This window comes from Myxocyprinus asiaticus, chromosome 9 (assembly GCF_019703515.2).
Source record: "Myxocyprinus asiaticus isolate MX2 ecotype Aquarium Trade chromosome 9, UBuf_Myxa_2, whole genome shotgun sequence".
NCBI classification, from domain to species: Eukaryota; Metazoa; Chordata; class Actinopteri; order Cypriniformes; family Catostomidae; genus Myxocyprinus; species Myxocyprinus asiaticus.
The window spans coordinates 35,083,025-35,098,158 of NC_059352.1; the positions used below are offsets into that span (position 1 = coordinate 35,083,025).

The 15,134-nt window shown below is 36.9% G+C and overlaps 1 protein-coding gene across 6 annotated transcripts in view; it reads left to right on the top strand.

The window, feature by feature from the left end:
* Nucleotides 1-15,134, top strand: part of LOC127446055 (endonuclease V-like) — a 146,251-nt gene that overhangs the window by 44,613 nt on the left and 86,504 nt on the right. For 5 of the 6 annotated variants that reach the window (XM_051706688.1, XM_051706691.1, XM_051706693.1 and 2 more), the window contains one exon: nt 14,906-15,040. In XM_051706688.1, the coding sequence (XP_051562648.1) occupies nt 14,906-15,040 (135 nt within the window). The remainder of the gene's footprint in view (nt 1-14,905; nt 15,041-15,134) is intronic. The other variant, XM_051706689.1, reaches the window with a different exon arrangement.

Sequence of the window (15,134 nt, forward strand, 5' to 3'; positions counted from 1 at the left end):
ATATCAGGTGAAGTATCACACAGATTTGGTATTTTTTACATTCCTGATTGTTATAGCACCACCAAGAGGCAAAGGTATGCAATTTTTTTCAAATGTCCTCCGAATGACCCCATGCATAAGTGTCTCAAATTTTGTGAAAATATCTCATTCCATTCAAGAGTTATAACTGTTTAAGTAAAAGTGGCAATGCACACAGCTTATGTTTTGGTGTAGCTTTGCGACACTGAATCGAAGGTTAAAACCTTTTTTGATAATTATTAATAATGGGACTCCAGAGAATCTTTCTGCATTGGTTTGGTTCCGATCGGGTGAATGGACTAGGACTAGATCAAATAGCTGCTAAAATATGATTTTGTTGATGTCGGCCATGTTTTTTTCTAGGTATGTGACTGTCCTTACAGACCTTGATTGCACCTTAGGAACAGACACTGCATGCAAAAATTTGACAAGGTGCAAAACTCTTCGGCATGATGCAAGGAATCAGAGGGAAATTATTTTGTTTCTAGTCCTTACAGCTCAAGAGTTATGGCCCAAAATGTGGCCTGAGTAGTTGGGGGGGATTTGGAACCATCCTGCCAAGTTTGGAATCTCTACGACTTACGGTCTCTGACACCCACACACTTTTAGGGCAGAAAAATAATAATAATAACAATAATAATAAGAAAAATAATAAGAAAATCGGAACAAATACAGTATGGTTCCTGCACCTTCAGTGCTTGGACCCCTAATAATAAAAAGAAAATCAATACAAATACAATAGTGTTCCAGCACTTCGTGCTTGGACTCCTAATAAGAAAATTAGAACAAATACAATAGGGTTCCTGCACCTTCGGTGCTTGGACCCCTAATAAAAATCCTTACAAAAGCAGTAGGGTTTCTAGACCTTCGGGTTTGAACCCCTAATCAATATAGCTGAAAGCAGCGATTAACAGGGTTCAAGCCTTTAAGGTCCTTTTAAGTTCACATGCAATAGATATTAAGTATTAATTAGCCTGAAAACAACTAAAACAATGTTAAAGTGCCTTAATTTTGAGAAATTTGGTGAGGTATCACACAGATATGGTATTTTTTTACATTCCTGACTGTTAGCGCCAACAAGAGTCAAAGGTATGCATTTTTTTTTCATGTGCGCTCCAAATGACCCCATACATAAGTGTCTCAAATTTTGTGAAAATGTCTCATTCCATTCAAGAGTTATAAATGTTTAAGTAAAAGTTGCAATGCCCACAGCTTGTTTCGGTGTAGCTCTGCAACACTGAATTGAAGGTTAAAACTTTTTTTTGATAATTATTAATAATGGGACTCCAGAGAATCTTTCTGCACTGGTTTGGCTCCAATCGGGTGAACGGACTAGGACTAGCTCAAATAGCTACTAAAAGATGATTTGGTTGATGGCGGTCATGTTTTTCTAGGTACGTGACTATCCTTATAGACCTTGATGGCACCTTAGACAGAGACACAGCATGCAAAATTTCAAGTCGATTGGACCAGCCGTTCCACAGTTACATCCATTTGAATGTTTTGTACTTTTATAGCGCCATCAGAGGTGGAGATGCACAAATGTTTTTGTATGTCTTCAGAATGACTCCATACATATGTGCACCAAATTTGTTGACAATATCTGATTCTGATCGAGTTATAATCATTTTTGTAAAAGTGGCCACGCCCATTATGAACATTTTGGCATACCATTTGAAGATAAATCAAAATGTCAATATTCCTTTGATAACTTTTCATTTTGGGACACTGGTTTGGTTCCGATTGGGCGAACGGGCTAGGACTTTTTCGAAAAAGTAATCTTTTAAAATAATCTCAAATATTTATTGAACGTTTTGTTTCACACCAATGGTCCTTAAGGCAAAGTTGTTCAGAATGAGGAGATCTACAATATGGTATGAATAACGTGTTTCTTTGTGAAACACAGCGGTATATACAATGATTTACATGCATGTAAAACGCGAAAGCTCCTTCCGGTTGCCAATAGGCAGAGACAAATAGGCCTACCAAGTTTAGTTCCGATAGGCCTTATTTAACCCTATATAAAAGCTGCTGAAAGATGATTGGTCGATGGCGTGTTTTTAAAGATATGCAACTGTCCTCATAGACCTTGATGGCACCTTGTACAAAGACACTGCATGCAAAATTTCAAGTTGATTGGATCAACGGTTCCATAGTTATTGCCATTTTTATTTTTATAATTATTATAGCGCCTCTAAGAGGCAGAGGTGTGCAGTTTATTTTTGTATGTCCTCAGAATGACATCTTACTTAAGTGTACCAAATTTGGTGATATCTCGTTCTGTCCAAGAGTTATAACAGTTTAAATAAACGTGGCCCCGCCCACTAGGTATATTTTGACATACTGTTTAACGATGAATCAAAATTTAAAAAATCTTTTTCATGTTGGGACTCTTTCTAAACTGGTTTGTTCCAATCGGGCGAACAGCCTAGGACAAGTTCATTTAAATTTTTGTGTGACAGAGCAAAAATTTGACACGGGGCAAAACTCTTCGCCATGACACAAGGAATCAGAGGAATAATTTTGTTTCTAGCCCTTACGGCCCAAGAGTTATGGCCCAAAATGTGAACAAGTATTGTTTTGTTAACTATAATGCCACCTATGGGCCGATCGTGCCGATTCAATGCGTATGGCTAGCCAGCCGGAGTACTACCATTCACTAAAGTTTCAAGTCTCTAGGCCTTACGGTTTGGTCTGCACAATCAGTTTTAGGGCAGAAAAAAAAAACATCTTTGCAAATCTAATAATAATCGGGGGCCAAGCACTATGGAAAAATGACAAAAATAATCTGATTTGAAGGGAAAGATCCTGTGGAACCTTAACTCAAACCCTAACCGCCTTCAGTGGGCTGATGACATATTCACTGGTCTCTTACAAAGTCATTCATGTTTTATTGTAGGTCAATTTAATATTTAAACCACCTCAGCTGCAAGTTTAAAGTTAATCCATAACTGAGATTTAAATCCGAGTTTAAAGTAATGGAGCAACAGCATTAATGTTAATTCAGATTTACTGTGAAATTTAAATCAGGATCAAAGTTATTATTTAAATGTAACCCTGATTATTTAAACAAGTTTGGTGCAACAGAATTAACTACAACCATGTAAATATCAGCTCAACTGGGTACACAGCTTTTGTGCTTTGTGTATGAAATTGCTTACTTGTGTGCATAAAACACCAAATACATAGTCTGAACAGGACAAAAACATTAAATCAAATTAAATCAGATTTTTACAAGCCTCAGCCAAACCACATTCATAGTTGATTTGGAATCTGATTAAAACTGTATTTTTCTTAATGCGTCTCGGTCAGACATACTGCGCTCTGAATGGCATAATTAATGCCTTCACAGGGCACTTATTTAATTTAATACAATAATGATGACCACGCAGTAGGATCATTACAAACAGAATTTTTAATAAAAATGACTTCAAAATTGCGTTCAGCCTGTTTTATTACACACTTCAGCCATACAAAACTCTCACAGTGGAAGGTAAACAGGGCATAGAGATCATCACATCTGAATGAAACACACTCATATGTCATTTATATGTTACAGGGCATGCAAATCACTGCAAACCTCTTATAATAACACAGAAATTGTCTTAACTTACCCAAAGAGATGCGCTAAGGTTCAGTAACCCATACCAGTTGTGAGAAACCACAACGCTATAGATAAAGTTACTGTTTACAAACAAACACTTCGCCCCGCCCCTTCCGGGTTCTTTTGGTAGCCCAGAAAAGAACTGCTGTCTATGGGCGCTAAGCTCAGATTGTGCTGAAACTGCCCCAAAAAGTGCTGTTTGTGGGGATGGAACACCCCGTTTTCCACAGATTATTGGAGAGTGGGGCTTCTTTACATTTCAACCAGATCGTTGCATCAGGACAAACACGGGATTTTACATAAATGATGATATTTCACGGGTCACCGTCATCGTTATCGTGTCTAAAAGACGCAATTGACCTGCAGCAGCTGTTGGTTGATATTAACTTTTTTTAAGAAATTACGTAAACTCTGATTGCAAAGTGCTTTTTTTTTTATTTCCAAAATGCTGTCATTGTGACAGATATGAGGTCAAATATGATCTAACAATGATCTTATCTGATCAAGACCACCACATATGATATAGCAGGAGGAACAGATCCCGTCTCCACCATCGCAGCGCATGGACTACTGTTTGTGAAAGGATAAGTGAATAAAAATGTCATACTGCTAAAATGATGTCTTCGCATTTATTTTGAATGCAGTAAATAATATTGTTCAATTGAAAACAGCTGTTATTATGTTTTGATATGGAATATGATCATACTGAAGAATATTATTATTTATTTATATGTGGGTTAATAATTCAAGCAGTAAAAACACATATTGCATTTCTAGTGGTAGTTTTTTATTTTTAGATATAACATTTCTCAGGCTTTAGAAGTGTGTTAAACGTGAGGATGTGTATTCATCAATCTGTTACATGTCTGACATGATCATACAGGCTCATTGAACCAAGTTTAAACTTGTTTTGCTGATATTTCAGAAAAGAACCCACATAATTTCTTCACTGTAAACCACAGATAAACCATTTATAATAACTTTTATTAACATTGAAATACATTATTACATTCTATAAAGCTTAAAAGATTATTAAAACTGCAGCGCTGAAGCTTAATTAAAACCGTTGAAATGTGCTGCTCGAAAGAACCCGGAAGCGCGGTTTCCTGCGGTGTGACAGTAATTTATTGAATGTCACGCGAATACGGGACGCTTGAGTATTTTGAGCGTTTCATCACAGGACGTTGGTCTCGTTTCACCATCTGACCTTTTTATGATTTAATACGGGACACAAAGCCTTCAATACGGGAAGTTTCGCTCTCTGCTAAAATACAGGACCCCAAGATAAAAGGCGTCCCACATGGGACATCGTAATTTCGGCCAAAGTACAGAACATCCCCGTAAAGCGGGCAGCAACAGCACTAAGCAGCAACAAACATTGCATATGCCACGTCTCCCATTTTAAGCCGTTGTCTGTGAAGAATGTTCATATTTGGATACTGTCCTCATGAAAAGCATAATCAATGGTAAAATATGCATCGCTAAAATATGCATGGTGAATATACGCAAGTTTGCTGCGTTACCATGACAACTAATATGGACATGATTGCAAAAGTGACTAGTCTGAACAGAAAAAAATCTGATTTAGCCACATATCTAACTTGCAGTTTGAACAGTCACTCAAACAAATCTTATTTTTGGAAAAATCAAAGCCACATAGTTTCACTACTCACGTTGTACATGGCACTGACTGCTGAACTAACTTGTTACTTGCTTTGCATTGCTGCTCCTCTCAACGTGAGTCCCGCCTTCTTTGATTTGATTGGTCATCTCAAACGACATTGACGAGCAGTGTTAAATCACTAACATTTCTACTGCAAACCTATTTACAACTTGAAACTTTCTGTGATTTAAACATTGTTATCATAATTATTAAAAGCATGTTTTGTATTTATTGTTAGCTCTGTGGAAACCTGTAAATGGCATATAGTTCTGTTTATGTAGATAGATATTTGTATTCATATCTTTCTCTTCCTCTTCTTCCTGGAGTTGCTTAATAACACTTAACGTTGTAAAACTATATTTGATTTAGATTTTGATCTTCAACAAATCAACATTCCATGGTGTAAATTGTTCTTATTTAAAAAAAAAAAAAAAAAACTAAAAAACTAAAAAAACTAAAATCATCCTGTTCCTAGAGTGCCACCATGTGGTGGAATAATGGAACCACATATTGTGTCATTGCGTTTGTGTTTGAAGAATGAGTTGAACGAGTTGAATAATGTGGAAAAAAAAAAAGAGAAGGAAAGAAAACTAGCGCTCAGAGCAAGACCTGCCCCACCTATATATGTGGTCACGAGCCGCAATACATCAATCATTACGTTACTGTGTTACTGCAGGATTAATGTGTAAATTGTAAGCAAAACAGTATAATGACCAAATGAAATTGGGGGGGAACGGTTCATCGTTTCTGTGCTCGCCTTTCAGCAAGTCGCACAGTAAAAAATATTTTACATTTTCTGTTTTGATAAATAGTCATGCTTAAAATCCAAGCGCTCAAAAAACAAACAAAAAAAAAACAAGGTTAATAGATTTGCATATCATATAAAGTTAATATTTGTTAAACCAACATTTAGATGAAATGTCATGTGCAGGCAAATAAGATCCATGTTTAAATCGAACAGGGTGATCGAACGAGATCTAGTAGTGTGTAAAGGCGGTGTGGGATGTGGCATTCTGAGGCGCCTCGTCTAGTCATGCTCAATCACGATAATTTTATTGTATCTATTCCGTTTTCATGCGGGACTGTTTGCGGCACACTGCAAAAGTTAAAATGTTTTGCGGCTACCGCGTGTCAGGTGACTGTAATCAACTGGTTAGTTCCCTTCAGAACAATCAGAAATCGCTCCCTATATTGCATAGCTTTCACTATAAACAGTCACATTTATTTAAGCTAAGTTCAGTTCATGGTTAATCTGTTTTATGAAGAAATAATAATATAAAAAAATATTAGTATAAAAATATTAACATATTAAATTGTATTTGGGAAGAAGCAACAACTATGAACTAACTTTGGTCAAATGGATGCAAACAGTTTTGAATAATGACGCAGTGAGCTCTACTCGGAATCTTACGTAGGTTCGTTAAGTGAACTCGGTAGCATAAAGTGCGTCTTACATTTTCTGGTGTCTTGGTAACTAACAATGCTGGAAAGTGCTGATTTACAAGCTTTTTAAATCAAATCAAATCAAAATCAAATCCCTTTATTGTCACTCAACCATATACACAAGTGCAACAGTGGGTGAAAATCTTGGGTGCAGTTCCGAGCAACGTAGCAGACATGACAGTGATGAGACATACACCAGTTTACAATAAACATCAGATTTACACAACACAATTTACATATCTAGTATACACATAATTATACACTACACAATATACAAATAATAATATACAATACACACAATATAGAACACACATACACAATAAAAATAGAATAGTATATATTCTACAAAAATAGTATATATAAAATATACAGTAGGTTGGATTGTGCTGTATTGACATTCAGGCTGTCGGTTGATAGTAAGTTGCCAGTGTGTTGTTAAGAGAGAATATAATTTATGACAGTCCAGTATAAGATTAATAAAGTGCAGTGCTGATGTATTTTGATCATGAGAGATCAAGAGTTCAAAAGTCTGATAGCCTGGGGGAAGAAGCTGTCATGGAGTCGGCTGGTGTGGGTCCTGATGCTGCGATACCGCCTGCCTGATGGTAGCAGTGAGAACAGCCCATGGCTCGAGTGGCTGGAGTTTTACCAACATATCAAGTGGCCACCCCCACTTTGTACGTTTTGGCATACTGTTGCATGTTTTATGCACACCAGTAAGCAGTTTCATTTGTGTTACCAATGTACAGAAACACAAAAGCTGCATACCCAGTTGAGCTGATAATTTATTTGTTAAAGTGTTTGCATGGTTGTAGTTTCAGTTCTAAAAAATGTTGCACATTAGAGTTTAAACACAACAGTTCATGAAAACACATAGTTTTATAAGTTAGAGGGCCACATGTTTATTATATAAATACATATTTGTATGTCATAGAATATCATAGCTCCATTTCCAAAAAATGTGAAGTTACTATTTACAATTTACATTTTTTAAAGTCCGTAAGTATTTATCTTAAGCACTCTTATTTTAATGTTTATTTTAATATGCATTTCTGTTAATTTAATAATGTATTTATCTGATTTACAAGGAGTGGCTGAATGTCAATATATAAATGTTAGTATTCTTTGAAGACATTTCTTGTTGTGTGGCTCCCTCTGGTGGACAAACAGTAAAGCAGCCTGTTTATTTCCATATTTCTAACTGCTTAAAAATGCAGTTGTAAAAATAGCTATTTCTTCTGTTATAGCGCTGCCAAATTGATGAAATTTTACATGTGACCTCAATGTTCCTTTTTCCATGTTTTTTTAAGTTTTGCTAAGTTTGAAAATTGTGCTCACAAGATACAGGCTAATTAGTCATTATAGGCCATGCCCAAAACATATTTGCTTATATGTTTGGAACGATTCGAAATATCAAAATACTTGTTGTAGAGCCCTCTAGTGGTGAAATTGTATGAAACTTTGCGGACGTCTACAAAATGTCCTGTTGACTGTGTACCGAGTTTGGTTACTTTTGGAGTTTGCGTTGAGTAGATATTGATCAATCACTCAAATTGCGTTAAACTGAAGGAATTTTATTGTTAATATCTTCGGAACAATTTCACATCGACATTATTTTGACAATTTTTTGCCAGGGGGGTCTGAAGATGATATATACAAAATTATCTGCTGATCAGACTAACGGTCTAGGAGGAGTTCGAAAAAATACGTTTTTCAAAAAAATTCAAAATGGTGAAAAGAAAATGGAAATAAAATGAAATTGGAGATATACATTTTGTAGGGCTTGACTCAAGGAATCAGAGGAAAAAAAAGAATTTTGATTCTAAGCCTTGCGGTTGCAGAGATATGAGCCAAAATGTAAAAGTGTATATTATAGCGCCACCTAGGGTCAGATGGGTGTGCGTTTATGCGCCTGAGTAGTGAGGGGGATTTTGGATCATCCTGCCATGTTTGGTGTCTCCATGATTTACGGTCTCTGATGCCCAGACACTTTTAGGGCAGAAAAAAGAAGAATACGAAAAAATATAGCCGCAAGTGGCAATCACCGGGGTCCAAGCACATGTGAAGAAATAACCAAAATAATCAGAATTTACAGAAATGATCCAGTGTATGACAAATAATACAAATTGACAGAATAGATCCTGCCTAAACTAAATTTGATGAAAATTGGGAAAAATGTGATTTGTTACTTGGTTGTTAGGCAGTTACCAAAGTGATAATCAAAAGGCTTCTTGCTACCATGAGACAAATTAACTAAACCGGAAGTCTCTACAATGTTCTGGTGCAGAGATATGTGATTTGTTACTTGGATGCTAGGCATTTACCAAGATGATACTCAAAAGGCTCCTTGCTACCCTGAGTCAAATGAACAAAGCTGGAAGTCTCTACGATGTTCTGGTGCAGAGAAATGTGATTTGTTACTTGGTTGCTAGGGTAACCACATCTGGTTGCTAGGCAGCTACCAAGGTGATACTCAAAAGCCTCCTTGCTAGCCTGAGACAAATGAATGAAACCAGAAGTCTCTACGACATTCTGATCCTGAGATGCCCATCTAAGCATTTTGAATGGAAGTCAATGGGGTTTGGTTACTAGGGTGGTCTAAATGGTTGCTAGGGCGTGGCTAAGTAGTTTCCATGATGATACCTGAAGTCTGATTGCTCACCCAAGTAAAAGAAGCAAACTGTAATTTCTCTAGGACATTCTGATCCAAAGATATCACTCTCAACCTGTTTGAATGCAAGTCAATGGGGTGTGGCTGCTAGGTTTCTAAATGGTGGCTAAGTAGTTTCCATGATGATACCTGATATCTAATTGCTCACCCAAGTAAAATAAGCCAACTCTTATTTCTCTAGGACATTCTGATCCAAAGATATCTCTCTCAGCCTGTTTGAATGGAAGTCAATGGGGTTTGCTTGCTAGGTTCCTCTCAGTGGTTGCTAGGGCATGGCTAAGTAGTTTCTATGATGATACCTGAGGTCTGATTGCTCATCCAAGTAAAACAAGCAAACTGTCATTTCTCTAGGACATTCTGATCCAAAGATATCACTCTCAGACATTTTTAAAGGAAGTCAGTAGGGCTGGTTGCTAGGGTGCTCTAAATGGTTGCTAGGGCGTGGCTAGCCAGTGACCAGAGAGATTCTTATTGGCTGATTACTAACCTGACTCAAAAGATCCAATCACCAAATGTGTACAAAATTCTGTTCTGAAGATACCCTTCTGAGCCATTTTGAATGAAAATCTATGGGGGTGGTTGCTAGGGCCATTTCCAAGATGATACTTAAAGACTGATTGGTAGCCCGAGTGAAATGAGCCTGCCCCTATGTCTCTATGACATTCTGGTTGGGAGATATGATCCCTCAAAATTCATTGTTTTGTTATAGTATGAAACAATTGTTTTCATGGGCAAGATCCTTGCCATAGTATGCCTATGGGGCACATTTGGGCTGGTTTTAAGGCAGCATTTTACAGTTTTCAGACGCAGCCATATAGAAATGACACAAGACAGAAATGGGGATAATGGAAAAATAAACGCATAATATAATTCCAGACATATGTAAACATATCCCTAAAACAATGTGACAGTTAATCATGTCTGGCAACTTTACAAATATGTTTAAATATTTTTAGGATATGTAAAAATTAAGGTGACATTTGATAATCTATAATCATTTTGGAAATCACAGATTTATTTGCAAACTAATTTTATAAAAGTCAGAAGACATTGTCAATGTACTATGTTTCTTCAAAATAAATTTATATGCATCCATACACTCATGAAAGCCTTAGACTTAAAAGGATTTCTTATCCTGTTGCTCCCTCTGGTGGACAAAAAGTAGTATTACAGCTTTCATTGGTCAGATAAATGGCTGTTAGCCCCCCGTTAATCATAAATCCATTAAATTTAGTATGATTCCTCAGAATGTACCGTTTTCCATATTCACACAGTTTTGTGAAGTTTGGCATTTGTGCACACAAGATACAAGAACATTAGTCATAATGGGCCACACTAGTCAAATATATCGGATTGTATCTTCTAGATGATTTAATGGATCAAAATTCTTTTGATAACTTTTTGCCTGCATGGTCTAGCGCTGACCTGGGCCAAATTTGGTGAAGATCTGATTAACGCCCTAGGAGGAGTTTGAAAAAGTAGGGTTTTCAATTAATTAGAATGTCAGAAACATTTTATAAAGTGAAATAAAACTGAGATATACATTTTGTAGGACTTCACGCAAGGATTTAGAGGTAAAAAGCATTTTGATTTTAATGTGCTCGGATGGGAAGTAATTAGCAAAAACGTAAATGTTTTTGTTATAGTGCCACCTTGTGGCCGATTCTCACAGAACTTGGTACACAGCCTCATTTTGACACTGTATGAATATCTCAAGTTTTGTAATGGCCATTCAGATTTTATATTATTAGCTGCTGAAATTTGATCGGCTGCTGGTGGCCATGTTTTTAAAGATATGCGACTGTGCTCATAGACCTTGATGGCACCTTGGACAAAGACAGTGCATGCAAAATTTCAAGTTGATCGGACCACCAGTTCCATAGTTAGAGCCATTTTTAGTTTAATTATTATAGTGCCACCAAGAGGCAAAGGTGTGCAATATTCTTTCCTCAGCATGAGCCCATACATAAGTTTACCAAATTTGGTGATAATAGCTCAATCCATTCAAAAGTTATAGCCGTTTTTGTAAAATGGACATGCCCACTACGAACATTTTGGCGTACCGTTTGACGATAAATCAAAATTTCAAAATTCCTTTCATAACTTTTCATATTGGGACTCTGCTGAATCATTCTGCACTGATTTGGTTCCGATTGAGCAAACGGCCTAGGACGAGTTCGTTTTGAATTTTTTTAAAACAATCCTATATAGCGGGAAAACAAAGGGGCGGAGCAAAATTCTGGCAGGGGGTAAAACTCTTCGGAATGATGCAAGGAATTAGAGGAAAAAAGAATTTTGTTTCTAGCCTTTATGATTCAAGATTTTTGGCCCAAAATTAGATTTATGTTTGTTTTGTTCGCAATAGCACCACCTAGTCTCTGAAGGATGTGTGTCTGTATGCCTGAGTAGTGGGGGGGATTTGGAACCATCCTGCCAAGTTTGGAATCTCTATGACTTACAGTCTCTGACACTCAGACACTTTTAGGGCAGAAAAATAATAATAATAATAAATATAGCTGCGAGCAGCAATTAATGGGGTTCAAGCGGTTTAAGGCCTTTAAGCACATGCATAGAAAGGTATTATGTTTTATTTAGCAAGCATGTAACCACCTAGATCATAGATGGAATAGACCATTTACAGCCAATACAGGCAATTTACTAAGGAAATACATGGTTTTTAAAGCTTTTTAAAGCTCATAGCACCACGTATGGTCCGATCTCAATAAAAGTCTGCATGCTTGTTTAGAATCATATGTTGCATGTGCTCACCTAATTTCATCAAGTTCTGAGTTTTTGTTTAGAAATTATGGGCTTATTTGTACACTTGACCACGCCCATTTTCTAAATAATGCTGTTATAGCTACCCAAAGGGTAAAGTTCAAAAAATTTTTTTGATAATTATTGTCCTAGAGAGTCCAGAAAATTGTACTGGATTGGTTTTATTGAGGTTGAGCGAAAAACCTAGGACTAGTTCACAAAAGTAGGTTTTTTACATAATTGTGAATATTTAATGAACGATTTGATTGACAGCAGTGGTTCTTGAGGCAAAGTTGTTCAGTATGAGATCATCTAACAAATGATATGAATTATAGCTGCGTCCCAGTTCAGAGGCTGCATCCTTCAAAGGTTGCATTCGAAGGCCGATTGTGTCACTGCTGCGAGACAAAGGCTGTCCCAATTCGAAAGCTCCTTCAAATGCGGCCTCCAAATGTGTCCTTCGTTTCCCGTGAAATTAAGGATACAACAGATGGATCCTTTGCGGCCTTACCTACCCCAGAATTCATTGCACGCCAGTGACGACAGGATTTTTTTACACTTTTAAATGTAAATATTGGGTTTCAGCTTACTCAAATATCTAATGATACAAATGTAAAAAAAAAAAAAAAAAAAAATTTAAAAGTGGTTCAAATGTTGACTTATATCTTACTAAGATGTGATTATATATAGTTTATACTCTTTATTATATACAGAAATGGACCATGGTGAAAATATTTAGACAGTTTGTGAACGCTGTTTTGTTTTCAGACAGTTTAATATAACTTTCAAAGTTCAGATAGCTGTTAAAAGTTGATTGGTCAGTGACATCATGTTTTTTCAAGATATGCAGATTTCCTCATAGACCTAGTTGGAACCTTGGACAAACACGCTGCGTGCAAAATTTTAAGTAATTCGGACAAAGGTTCCATAGTTAGAGCAATTTGTAGAATTTGTATTATTATTATAGCACCACCAAGTGGCCAATCCCCCAAAATATTATGTGTCCTCATTTTGATCCCCTACAAATTTGTCTCAAGTTTGGTTGAGATTGCTTGTTGTGTTCATGAGTTATAGCCTTACAAGTGTTTTAGGCTCCACCCACAAGATTTCATTGGTCTGTTATAGCCATGCGAAACATGAAGTTCAACATGTTTTTGATCATTATTGATGTAGGAAGTCCAAAGAATCCTTCTAAACTGGTTTCATTTTGATCAGACGAAAACGTAAGACTAGTTTGCAAAAGTTTTTCAAATGATTGATGATGCTAAAACAATGATTTGATTGACAGCAATAGTTCTTGAGGCAAAGTTTGTCAGGGTGAGGAGACCTATCTAGCTACATGAATTACTAGTATATTTGTTAAACACAGTGAGACAAACAGTCATTTCTGTGCTCAAAAAATGTGATAATGCCTCCCGGTCTGTGGTCTGTGACCCAGAGTCGAATAAGCCCATGAAGTTTTGTTTCGATCGGCCATTGTCTAAAAGCATCTAATTATTAATTGGCTGATGGCGGCCATATATGTTTTTAGATATGCAAATGTCCTCTTAGGTATTGATGTGGTGCTGGACAAAGAGGCTACAAACAAAATTTCAAGTCCATCGGGGGCAACGGTGTCATAGAGCCATTTTCATGTTTTTTCAAATTATAGCGGCCAATCGCCTCAGAATGATCCCCTACATTAGTATGTCAAGTTTGGTGAAGATATCTATTTCCGGAAGTTATAGCCATTTAAGTAAAATTGGCCATGCCTACTATGGACATTTTGGATGGGCGTGGCCATCCTGAATTGAAAATGTTGAGCAAAGGAATCCAATGTTATAAGGCACTTGAGTGTGTGACATATGGTTCAAAAGTTATGGGCATTTTTCAAATTTGATTGTTTTGATCACTGTAGCGCCACCGTGTGTCCGATTGAGGCGAAACTTTGCATCCACCGTGTCAGCTGGAGTACTACCATCCCTGAAAGTTTCAGGTCTCTAGGATGGTTCGGTCTACACCAGTTTTGCAGCAGAATAATAATAATATCAATAATAATAAAAGCAAATCCGAGCAAAAACAACAGGGTTTCGAGCCCTTCAGGCTTGAACCCCTAATAATAAGAAAATCCTACAAAAACAATAGGGTTCCAACATTTTGTGCTTGGACCCCTAAAAATCCTTACAAAAATAATAGTGTTTCTAGCCCTTCGGGCTTGAACCCCTAATAATAAAAATCCTTAAAAAACAATAGGGTTTCTAGCCCTTTGGGCTTGAACCCCTAATAAAAAGAACACTAACAAACACAATAGGTGCCTACGCACCTTCGGTTCTTGGCCCCTAAAAAGAACATTAACAAACACAATAGGTGCCTACGCAGTAAAAAGGTTGTGGCAGAATATAATTGGTCAGAGCAAACTCATTCTCTTATTCGGTGTTAGTTGTAAGACAACGTAGAAACGTGGAAAAGAAAGTGTTAACTATTTGTTAGACTTCAAGGCTAAAAGTCAACCCCCTCCCATTCTCTCTCTTTCTTCTGTGCTAAGGCCCCCTTTATCTAAGTTTTCTCAGCTTTTCTTAGTATCTTTCTCAACAAGATACAGAAGTACATTTTGCCTTGTACATGTTCACACAAATTATTCCATATTTCACAAATTCTTCCACATGCCAAACAAAGATTCTTTGTTTCATGCCTGTCTTTTTTTAGCTGATCAGTAGATCTCCTGAATCCAAATTCCTGAATACTAACTTAATATATTTTTCCTCTACAGCAGGTTTATGAGGACTGTAAGATGGTGACTCTTAATGCCCCTTATGTGGCTGGTTTCTTGGGCTTCAGAGAGGCACCCCCTCTGCTACAGGCCCTGGAGAGACTGAAGAGTGAACAGCCAAATCTAATGCCACAGGTAAGAGTCAGTCTTTACCACATATGTTGCCTTAAGGCCTCTGCATACTTCCTATGAAATTGAAGAACGAATGTGTGTGATGTCATTTAGAACA